This window comes from Rhagoletis zephyria, unplaced genomic scaffold (genome assembly GCF_001687245.7).
Source record: "Rhagoletis zephyria isolate East Lansing unplaced genomic scaffold, Rhagoletis_zephyria_1.1 Rzeph_scaffold_00001, whole genome shotgun sequence".
In the NCBI taxonomy this organism is placed as follows: domain Eukaryota; kingdom Metazoa; phylum Arthropoda; class Insecta; order Diptera; family Tephritidae; genus Rhagoletis; species Rhagoletis zephyria.
In genome coordinates this window covers 615,873-628,586 of record NW_016157085.1, presented here as the reverse complement: position 1 = coordinate 628,586, position 12,714 = coordinate 615,873, and the positions used below count along the sequence as shown (strand labels likewise).

The following is a 12,714-nucleotide window of genomic DNA, read 5'->3' as shown; positions in this document are numbered from 1 at the left end:
GCAGCACCACAGCCTATGAACGACTATGAAGTGCCACCTGCAACAGCAGCGAACGACAGTGAGGCTACATTTTTAGCAGCTGAAGCTTTGAATAACGGCTACACAGCTAGACCAGAGCAACTCTCCTCTAGCCAATATAGCAATGCCTCAGTTCCATCGCTTTTAAATCAGACTGAAGTAAAGCAAGAACACCATGGCGATTTACCCGCTGAATACGTGCCTATTGGCCCAAATGGCACGCTCGTTTTAAAGTCGGCATTTGACAAAATATCTTGGGACTCACCAGCCATGGCTACGCGCACTCTATTACCACTCATTTTTACAGACGATATTCTTGCCACCCATACACTCAGTGGTAAGCCCTCGCCAGCATTTCGTGGTCGCGAGCGTCCGCCCAAAGGCAAACTGGATGCGCTGAATATAGCTGATATCATTTATTGCGTGAAGGAGAGAACTAATTGTAAGGAGCGTGATGTACGTAATACTATTACGACGAAATGCGCTGACACCACCAAAAAATATCGTCGCTTGAATATAGAGATTAATTTCGATGAGAGTTTCTGATGAAGGACTATAGTAAATCTCTAGTGTGTAGCTATTACATACATAACTGATCATCTGCTGTTGAAAGCAATTGAACTACTTACTTAATATTTGATTATTTTAGCTTGAAATAAAAATATGGTGATTTTTAAAATAAAAGCTGTGTATTTTTATCGCACCTTAACAAAGATAGTACAGCTGTAAAGTAGCTTGCGGGCGAAGTAAACTCAAAAGTCATTGGTTAGAGGGAACTCACTTTCCTTCGGGATGTTGACGTTGTGACCGTATTTATTACAATAAATCCCTCATACGAGATTAAGCGCAGCTCATTCGGAAAAGGCTGCATTGAATGCAAGAGACCTCCAGTTGTGCAGAATCGCTCCAAGCTTGAAAACTTCTGGGCTTAGTCAGAGTCATCTCATTATTCATAATTAGAAAACAAACTGTTCTCATTTTGAGTCAAGGGATAAAGGAAAAGTCCACTGCAGTACACCCAGAAAAAGATTAAGTTATAATTACCAATATTTAGTTATAGTGACCAAGTGGCATAGTTGGATATGGCGAAATAAATATCTAGTTCACGAAAGTCTGCAATTTACTTGAGACTTCTAGTTGGGACAAATGTATATTAGTTAATAATTACAAAGCGACTACCTTGATTGGACAATATTGTTAGTTGTTGACTTGCTGTAGACGTAAATCAGCTAACCGTTTATTATTGGAAAAAAGTTTCAGTTTGACACAAATAAAAATTTACTCGATGGTTGTTGTGTTTACTTTCTTCTTTTATTTGCATATATTAAGCACAAAAAATACATACATATTTACATTAATACTTTCCTAAAAAGAAACGATGAAACAGGATTAGTCGTGCGAAAACCCAGGTCAATATCTGCTGGAAGTGCTGGTTTAAGTATACTGCTTTTCTTTTTCCTTGGCTTAATAGATACTTTCAAATTATAATTCACATGAATTATATATCCGCTGGGAAACCCCGGTTGGCATCAAACTTTATATTTTTAAATAACTATGCGCACACCAAAACAACTCGCGGCGATAGCAAAACTGAAACTGAGACAAAAAAGTCTGGACATGTCATACAACACACTTTTCTTTCTCTATCTAGTGCAGTGATCGACACGCCATCAGGGATCGCAGTTAAAAAAAATTCGGTGTGGTAGAATTGGGGAAAGAATGTGGTGGCTTTCAAAAAAATGTGGCAGATCTCAGGTTTTAGATCAAACTTAAAAATTAAAAAAATTCGGCAGGGGTTTACCTAAATTGCAAACTTTTTAATTAGACTCTAAAAAAAATTTAATTTTGAAGTTGCTAAAAATTGTATTGAGTTTTGACAATTTTTCTTCCTTGACAGTGTAAAACAGTTTTTTCCATATCAATATATTTTTCGAACATATTTCAAGAGATTTCTGCAACCTTGCGGAGTGCTGCAAGCTTTTCTTTTTATCACATCACGATATAGCGAACAAATGTGGCACGTTCCAAAAACCGCTACTTAGGATTTACCGATTTTAACAATTCTCAAGTAAAAGTAAACAACGCCTCAGAAACTTTAGATGCACTTAAATTTGCTAATACTTTCACAAAAATTAAATTAGTTAAATTTAAATTATTTTACTTGGTACAAAAATTTTGATTTCTAACTTACGAGTAATTAATCTTTCAAATATTATTTTCAAAATTTTTTGACACGTTTGCGCAGTTGTACGCAATTTTTTAATGTGACCTTTTTGTTATACAGGGCGTGTGTAAGTTTTAATTTGCAGACGTTTTCAAGGCTCAATTATTATTACTAAATGTGTCATAATTAAAGAAAACGTTACATAAAAGACTATGTTTTATGGTAAATTTGGTTGTATGTTGTGAAAAATAATAAGAGATCTTATAGAAAAATTATTCGTTAATAGAGTAAAAGTAGATATCAGAGTGCATAGTTAGCCAAATTTCAACGATTCAACTTTGGACTTTTACACTCAGAAATAATTTGATAGTTTAACCCTCATAGTTACACTATAATTCAATTTCGTAACTCGAATTCGAATTCCGAAATTCCATTTATTTTTATGACAGTTAAGTTATGATAGTTAAGCTGCGCAATAGTAACTTGGCACTTTTACGTACTACCTGAATTACCGTGACACCGTGCGACAGTAGATTTTACACACAAAAAAATTAATATATTCGCGAAACTGTGGGCAAATTATAGTAAAACTGCGTACTTAGTTTTTCTCTCTGACGTCATGATTTAAAAAAATTATTTAAAAAATTCGGTGAACTGTAGTATAACAATAAGGGCTATCATATAAAAGAAAAATTCTGTAGAGCACAGAACACAAAATAAATTTTTTGGTGCATAAGGACGAGTACGAATGGAAAATGTTCTTTACAAAATTTGTGCTTTAATATCTTTAAAAATTCGCTTTTTTTTTGGAAAAAAATCGTTTTCAGGTCTAATATACGCCCGACCTCATCGAATTTCGTCTCTATTAACTTAAAAAGCTAAAATTTATTAAAGCACATTTTCAATACCTCTTCGTCCTCGTAAACCAAAAACTTTATTGTTTTTTAATTCTACAGAATTTTCACTCCCGTTTGGTACCCATGTTGTTATTCTACATTGCACTGATATTTTTAAATAATTATTTCAATTAGTCATATCTTTAAAATTTCAAAGTCCATTGAAAAAAATCCTCACATCAGAGTGAAAAACTTAAAACGCAGTTTTACTGTATTTGGCCCATAGTTTCGTGAGTATATCGATTCTTTCGTGTGTTTTGAATTTTTTTGTTTTTGTCGCACGGTGTTATAGTTCATTTTTATTTTCATTATTAAGTGTGCACTCTATGAAATTTGGGTTGTATTGTGAAAAATAAATATAAGTCTTAATAAAAAAATTTAATAAAAGAAATTGTTTAAGTGGCTATATTTGTTTAGGGTTAATAAAACTGTGAATATATGAGAGAAAAAAGCATATTATTACATAAGCATATAAAAGTTAATACTAACATAAACAATAACAAAAACTACAAACAAAAAGCAAGTTTTTTTTAATTAGAAATTTTTGTAACCATTTTTTTTTGCGTTTGGTTGGATGCTAATTATGTTACGTTTTCCAATGACTTAAAAAGAAAAAAACTAAAAATTCTTTTTTTTTATTATTTTATGTGAAAAGTATTTACTAATATCTTTTGGTTTATGTAATAACGTGATTTGATCTATGTCATTGCACTTAATCGTATGTACGCTTAGTAGGTATTCACGGCCTCCTAATTATTAAATTGAGTTTAAGGATTATTTTTCTCATGATTATTACATTGTTGTAAACTGAATATAAAAAAAAACGTTACCACATAACCGAGTTACCAGGAGGAAGTGAATACTTACTTAGAAATGTATTTATAGCCAAATGCACCGTAGTGCCCAAGATCCATATCTCCCCGGCCGATGTGTATTGTATGTGTTCCTTTTTAACCTATACTAAATTTTACAAATGTACAACCAGTGTGATTAAATTTATGTATACCCAACCCGGCACAAAATATTTCTACGCATTTTGGAAAAAAACAAACAATGGGGGTATTCACACCTGCCTGGCTGTCAAGTTATCTAGTTAAAAATTATTATTCTCGGGTGTATTTTATTTTTGAAAACTGAGTTAAAAATGTAACCACATAACCAGCTAACCTAATAACCAGGCAGCTGTGCATATTCCAAATGTTTATTATAACTAATATTTTTAATTTGTACCCGCCAGTAATACAATGCCCAAGCACTCATACAAGCAAACTGCATTTAAACAAAACAAACCAGGTACAAACAAATACATACATACGTACGTAATAATAGCGTTCACCGAATTTCCTTTTCAATGCTGCGTGGTCATTATGCAAACAAAAGAAATGAAAATATAAAACAAAACAAAAAAACATCCAACACCAATAATATTCCAATTATACTGCATATTTTATTAGCGTTGATCTTCCTCGTTGTATTGCTTTGCCTGGCAGTAACTGAACTGTTTTTCCAACATTTATCCCCATTTACTTTTTAATTAGTTGCATATGTACATTCCAAAAACAATCTTTTTTTTTTTGTGCACCTACACTTTTTTTATGCTACCATATACATTAACTGTTTTTTTTTTCCATTTAGTTTACTGCATTTTAGAGCACTTTTTCCATAGATTTCATAAGTGTGCATTAATGTTTTTCATTTTTTTTCTACATCACCAATTATTTTTCATATAGTACAATACATACCAACAAAGAAAACATTTTTTTGCACTCAATTTTCATTATGAAACTGAATGCGCAATTTATCAGGGAATGAAATAATTTTAATTTGTTTCGACGTACATTAAAAAAAAAAAAACACATTAGAGTTACCAAAAAAAAAATGCAAATAATTGTAATATTGAACCGACAAATTAATTTTAAAAAATAATACAGATTTACTTATGACATTGCCCTATTTTTTTTAATGCAAAAATAATGTAGTGCCTTATACACAATTACCCCTTTTTCTGTATCCCTACAAAGCAAAAAAATATTGCACATAAAAACTGCAGTAATTTGCATATCAAATTGCTTAAATTGATTGCAACAAACAAATACGAAATTATTAACTAATATTTACAAATACACAAAATACCAAATTTATGTATAGTTACTTTATTATTTGGGCTCACGAAGAGCGGCTTGTATAAGTACTTTGTGCAAAAATTTTGTTCCAGGAATTTACGACTTTAAATTAAATGAAGGTTTATGAGAAGATTCAGAAAAATTATCCCTTAGAACTCCAGCAGCATAAAAATATTAAAGTAGTTATGAGTGACCAAAAATAGGTACAAACATAAAAAAAAAAATTATAAAATATTTTTTATTGTAATAATGACCTAAATATAAAAACTCTGAATTCTTTAAAACTGCTTTTAGTTTCGCTCTGTCAATGACGAACATTTTTCAACTTTGGAGACGTAGTGTTCATAAAGGGCAAAAGATATTTTATAAATTTTGTTTTTGTTTGAAAGATCGTTTATTTAAAGTTGGCTTTTTCTTAAATTTTTATTAATCTAAGTTCATTCATTTTTGTGCTGATAATAAAAGGTTTATTTGCTACATTTTTTACCCTTAAAAAGGCTTTAAAGTAAAAAATCGTATAATTTCAGACAAAAAATACGTTAACTTTGCCTTCAAAAAATTAAACAGGAATCTTTGAGAATTGGATCATAAATAATGCTGATTTAATGAAAGTGTTGTTGGTATCTTTGGACGCTAGAATTTAAAAAATAATTTAAAATTTAAATTTTAGCAATAATTTTCATTAAGATAACCATAGCCAAATACAACTTTGCGTTGCAAAAAAAAAATAGATTTTCGAAGATCTTGATGGTTCAATGAAAATTGTAGGTATCATTTAAAATTCTTCTTCGGTTCAGTTTAAAAAGTCGATTTTTACTTTTGTTTATTTTTTACTGCTTATAATAGTTACATACAACAAATAAAATAAACCGATATGCTTCTTAATAATCTAAAAGAACTGGCAATATATATATATATACATATTTTGTTTTATTTTTTAAATTTGAGGCAACTTTTCAAGGTGAAATTATAGCATATTTATTTTTTGTGTTATGGCTATCGATAGACAACTAGTGTTGCCATTTTGATGCTTTTGGAGCTAGATTTAGCTCTTTATTTTTCTATTTATCCCCGAAAATCCTAGCACTTTTTTTTAGCTCTTTTCAAATTTATGTAGCATTTTTTAGCTCCGGAAAGTTTTAGTTGTATTTGGTATATATAAGCCAAAACTTAAGCGTTGATAAAATGGAAAATTTCGAGATGCAGTGTATCCACCAATAACTCTTGGATCTAGGTTAAAGAATTCAGAAATTAATTAATTTTTATGATAGTGCCGATTTCGTTTTACCTTACTAGTTTTACCTTTAAGGAGAGCTGGTAGTAAAACTTTCCAGAAAAATTTTGCGAAAAAATTATTCAATTCAAATGTCTGAAATTACAGCCTTTAACAGTTTGTAAAGTATTTTTGGTTCACTATTATAAGTGCCATATCAACGATTTCGAAATATATGCACCTTATTTTGGGTTTAAAAGATTTTTTCAGCGCTCAAACTTATAAAATTCATTGTTTTTATTAAACTTGCCGAAAATGTAAAAACGACCTTTCGTCAATAGATGCTCAACCTTAACAAAAATATGTAGCTCTTCATTTTAGCTACTATTAGTATTACTTAGTTCTTTTTAGCTATTTTTTTCGACCGTTTTAGTTCCAAGGGAAATTTTTCTCTGGCAACACTGTAGACAACTTGCTACTTAATCACGCAAAAAAAAAAACGCGAAGAAAAATTTAAACGTGTTTAAATGTTACAGATTATTGATCACTTACACATCTAAAAAAGTAAACTGTGCGGTGGTGAGTTTTCTTTAACACGCAAATACCATAAAATAAATCGTGTCAGTTGACACGTTCCCCATTTTTACGTCCTACGCTGGACGCAGGCACTGCCCCACTGCACGTTTTTATTACAGTCCAGGTTTCCCGGTCATGGACTAACACAGATGAAATAACTGAATGTATTTCGCCTGCCATAATCTAATTTCGGGAAATCCCCACTGATATATTCGGTTTAAATGTGCTTTAAGAATCGCGAAGACTTTATCTTAAAGCAAATTTTATCTTGGTTGCCTCTTGGGCCAAGTATCTACGCGGAAGAAAAAAAAAACAAATTTTAAAGTAAGTTGGCTGAATAGTAAATCGCCGTATTGAATTTTTTGGGTAGCAGGTATTTCCTCGATACACGATTTCAGGCAGCTAGCTAAGGGCTGCTGTTTAGTCAAAAGCTTATTTTGTGTTTTATTTTATTTTTTACACTTTCTTAGTCCGTAAATTGAAGTACTTAATAGCAAAACGTTAATCATAAATACTTATGTACATTTAACCAAATGAAATTTCTCTTCCAAAAAAAATGTCTAATCACTTTACCTTCGCACACTCTCACACCTGATTTACGCACACGCACACATCCCTCAGAAGCAGACCATGTTTTTTTTTTTGGCATTTTCTTTTTCTTTTTGCACGTTACATACATCAACATACGCATTTAGTTTCTCTGCTTATCTACAGCCATTAATTGTTCAACCTTCTTGTATTTAAAAAAAAAATGTGTCAATATAAAATAAAGGCAATCGCCGCACGGCCTCAGTACGCTCGGTCGGCTATAGTGATCTCTTTGTGCTGAGCAAAAAGGACATGTGGGACGTCTTAAAGGAGTATCCGGCGGCGCGAGTGCGACTGGAATCGATAGCGGTAAAGCGTTTGGAAAAATACAAGAAGGCGCCACTAGAAAAAGGTATGTAGAGTAAATAGGGAAATTAGCAAAATTTAAATAAAATAGATAAACACCAACCTAAGCGATTGCCTTAATTAACAGAATTTGCTTCAATTTAAAAAGTTTACGTTACAGTTTTTAGTAAACAATTTTTAAATAAGTTATTAATATAAGCAATACAATTACTATTTGTATATGCATTATCAAACCATTTAGTTCGTTAGTTAATTGAAAAATTTATCCACACACCATATGCTTCCTACCCGAAAAATTGATTCGTATCTTACTTATTATTTATTACGTATATTGTATTTGACAATATAGTAAAATACTTTAATGTAGTTGCCATGGGACGCTGCCAATCGACACCCGGCTTAGTGGAGAGTTGCGGACGCACAACGTTAGAGGACATGTGGCTGCCGCCACCGACAGCATTGTCTTTCGCACTTCAGCAGCAGCAGCAACAAAGTGTATCTTACAGGTAAGTTCTTATGTATAACTATAGTATTGCAGGCTGATAACTACATATATGCATTTTGCTTAGTTTCAATGCATTTTATTTGATCGAGAAAAATGCGAGCTTTAGAGGGCAATTCTGGCTAAGATAGTTGAAAGTTTTCGAAAAGCTCTTTTGACAGAAAGCACGCCATTTTTTCATAATCGAGAGATGCGCGATTCTAATTCTCGGGCAAGGATCTTTTCATTTTTCCTAATTATTTTTTCTTCCTCTTTTAATAAATTTATTTATTTTTTCCTTAAATTTTTATTATTATTTTATATTTTTTATACATTTTTTTTTACTAATTATAATTATATTTTTTCAATTACTAGATTTTATTTTTTTAAATAGAAAAATATTTTTATTAATTCATTTAATTTTTATAAAAATAATTTATATATATGTAAATTGAACTATACCACTAAGTCAAAGTGCCCCCTTTATTTTTTTATTGCTAAACTACAAGCAGAATAACGCTAAGAACTCCTCGCTCGCAGAACGTGCAACTAGTCTGTCAAAAGACAGAAGAGAGCTTTCAAGATAGTTGTCAGAATTTGCCTATTAACGAAAGAAATAACTATCCGTACTACGAGGGTACCAATTTAAGACCTTTTTATGGATTTAGGCTCTTACCTTTCAATTAACACTGTTTTACTAAAATCATTCATATAAGAATGTGTTATAAGTTAATAATAGTTTTCTAATATTGTTTAATGTATAAATATTGCAGTCGTGCTCAAAGTCCCCGCTCTACACTCACCTATACGGAACGCATCACCCGCGCCACCGATTCACCCGGTTCGGTTAGCCCTAGTGTGCATAGTTCGGATGATCGACCGCGAAGTCGCGCAACATCGCATCATTCGACGCGGCCACAATCGCAACCGAGTCGAACAGGTATGTACTAGAGTTTCCGTTATTAAAATAATTTCATAATGGTAAAGGAAAATTTCGGCTTAAAATATTATTTTTTATTGAATGTTAATTAGCTGCAATCTTTTAATATCAATCCATATTCGGCCCCCATCTTCATTTCTTTTTAAAGTGGTGGTTTCAGGATTCTAAACAAAAAGAAAAATACCAAAAAAAATGTATATGTTGGGTTTGACCAGTCCTTTTCTTGATATGAACTGATTGAAAAATCGACCGCCAGTCGACATCCGTCAAGTATGTTAACAATTTTTGTAGCAAATGGGCACAGCGGAACAGCAATGGTAAGAATTCTGGACGTACTCAAGGAATTCCGGTATGACTCCAGTGGAGGGCACTAGAGAAAATCAAGCGGAAGTTATATTCGTTTGGTAGGCAAAAGGACCGAAATCCAGAAGTCAGGACCAGATGACAAGACAATTTTACACCCGGCATTCGATCGGGATGCCGTGGATGTAACCGGCCATATTCCTACGAGCATGTTGGTTATAGACTACTACAGGAAATGGCCGGAGGTATAACCGATTATAAAAAATAAAGCTAAAACAGTAGCGGAAGTTGCGAGATATAAAACTGCACTCTGATCATAGAAGAAATTTTTAACCAGCGGTGTTCCAAGAGAACAACTATACTTGTTTTCCAATCAGATGACATGGTGGAGCGATTCAAACGAGGCCTTAGAGGATCATTTGAGAAAGGTTGTGTACCTAGTATCGAAAATATTGGCATGTCCAAATATCTTTGTCAGTCACGAAATATCGATCAGCAGTGCACGAAACGATGGGTAGAACTCGTTCAAAGGTAATAAGTAAACTTCGTTGGCCTAGCGACTTGAAATTTGGAGTAAGTGGCGATGCAGGGAGGAACTTCTGAGAAAAACATGCGCTTGTGAGACAAGATACTTAAATTATGAGTGATAAAACTCGGTAAGGTTGAAACGGCAGATTAACTTGCTGTATCGAATCCAAAACAAAAAAGCAACTCAAAACCGACTTCAATTTTCATATAAAAAAAAATATATATATATATATCATGATCCAACCAGATTATTATGGGAACACCCCTCAGATACTACCTTTCCGATGCAAAAAGAATTATCAGAATCGGTTGCCGTGGTCCAAAGTTATACGGTAACATACATTAAAAAAAAAATATTCCGACGAACTTATAACCTCCTTCTTTTTGGAAGTCGGTTAAAAATAAGACTTAACTCTAGAGATATGAGATTTCAAATTGGTGGTCGAAAAATCGACTAGCGGCCGAATATGGGTTGAATTCATGGATTTGGTGTTTCTTTTTTTTAATTCACCGCATATCATTTCATACGTTTTTTAAGTTTTATCTTTGCTTTTGAATTTTTTTTTTATACCCAAGCGCACATGGGCACCTGCTTTTCAAGTAACGGCAGTTTTCGGAAAGGCGAAAAAACTATATTTAATACTTGCGCTGGGTATCTAATATTCAGCTCCGGCCGAACTTAGATTTTTTACTTCTTTTTATTTAAAATTTTCTAATAAGATTTTGCGATTATTTGTGTTTCTATTTTAATATTTTTGAATACGAATTTCTGTTTTCACGCTGCATCTACATACATACCTCGGTTCAAATACACATGTGCACATACCTATATATATGTGACCTTTACCAGTGGAAATACTTTAATCAAACATTTACTTATTCTATCTTTTATTACTTCTCTCTTTCCATTAATTTATATGTTACGCTCACTCAGGACATATCTGCGACTCCAGTTCGCATTTGGAGTATGGCGGCGGTCTGTCTGTTGCCAGCGGTGGCATCGGTGGCGGCGGCACAACGCCATTACTCGGTTCACATGAAGCCTTAGAAGATGAAATTAAACGCCTGCGTGAACGACTACACACCGTCGAATCGGAGAATCAAGCGCTCAATACGAAGCTATCACAACAACAATGGGATTTAGAAAATCGATTAGCCGAAATTGAAATGCAAATATGTGGTGTCTCATCGACATCGAGTCTCGATCCGGAAAACGAAACCGAAGAGATGGAACGTAATCGTGAAAGTATCATATAACACGGGAGCGAGCTGCCCCATCAGTCGATCGGTATGATGTACATATCATGTTTTACATGACTCGCATTGTTGTTGTCGTTAAATGTTAAAATTATCGTTAAACACATGGAACACAATCAATACAACTACATACGCACTACTAGCACTGCAAAATTTACACTACCCCAACCATATTTTATGTACAATGTACAACTGGCACCGGTGGAGTGGAGCCATCTAGCAACATTGTACTTACGTACTTACTTGCACCACATCATCAACTTTGTATGTATGTAGATACATTAGCAACCGTCAGCTGCTCAATCGATTTTAAAACAGGAAAACTATTTTATTTGTGTGTGTATGTATGTTTCGCAGCGAATCGCATGTCTATCTATCATTCAATTTTATATTCAGAAAATAGTTTGACCAAAGCTTTATATATACATTTATACACATGTACACTTGCCCATAATTGTACAAATATATTTGTATGTGTATCTATGTAGGTGTATGCATCACAACCACCCACTACTACCAAACCAGTTGGTGTTATATTTCTCTCTTTGCATTGCTGTGGGAAAACAACCAACAACAACAATCTGGCAACATTTTCAATTTCCGCTTGCAACAATGTTTTCATTTCGGATTGCATTGCATTGGCCTTTTGTCATTACCATCAACAAAGTCATCATCATCATCTGCGTCCGCATCACCATCGCCATCAATGTCAATGTTTAGAAATCGTCATGGCTACCATTCTCGTTACTGTCATTATTCGAAATTTGAATGATTTTAACAACTACTATTTATACATGTGTATGTGTGTGTATGACTTTGGAAAATAGCACAAATATTTTTTGTAGTTGTGTAATATTTGGTTACTTCTTATTTAAATAATATCAGAGACTGAAAAACATAAATTCTTACCAAAAAGAGCCAAGCTATGTCTAATAATCTCTGTTATCTTAATGAACCTAAGAAAGTTTTCGAAGAATAAAAATGCGATAGTTTGTGCTCATTGTCCTCCAGCCGACCTAATGCAATCTACAAAAAGTTGCGAAAGAACCACAAATTATTCTATAGACCATATGTCTTTCAGAAAGTATTCATACTCCATTTTTAGACCTAAAGATCTCGCAGCTCCTTTTTTAGTTTTAACTTAAACTTAGTTATCCGCTTATCCAGTTTTCTTGTTGTGAATTCTGTGATGCCTGTGTAGATATTAATATCAGGTATGCACAGCGGCCCAAATATCTTCACAACACTGTGTGTCCGCCAATGAGCCAATGTCCCATTGTCGTGGAAGTTAACCTCACTGTATCTTTTATAGACCACTTTG

General features: G+C 33.1%; 1 protein-coding gene across 1 annotated transcript in view; it reads left to right on the top strand.

Moving 5' to 3' along the window:
* The window catches only part of LOC108374498 (cyclic nucleotide-gated cation channel alpha-3), a 391,911-nt gene extending 379,708 nt beyond the window's left edge, over positions 1-12,203 (top strand). The window contains exons 8-11 of the mRNA XM_017630830.1: positions 7,763-7,930; positions 8,234-8,390; positions 9,139-9,305; positions 11,071-12,203. Of these exons, the coding sequence (XP_017486319.1) occupies positions 7,763-7,930; positions 8,234-8,390; positions 9,139-9,305; positions 11,071-11,393 (815 nt within the window). The 3' untranslated portion in view covers positions 11,394-12,203. The remainder of the gene's footprint in view (positions 1-7,762; positions 7,931-8,233; positions 8,391-9,138; positions 9,306-11,070) is intronic.
* Positions 12,204-12,714: the final 511 nt, after the last annotated feature.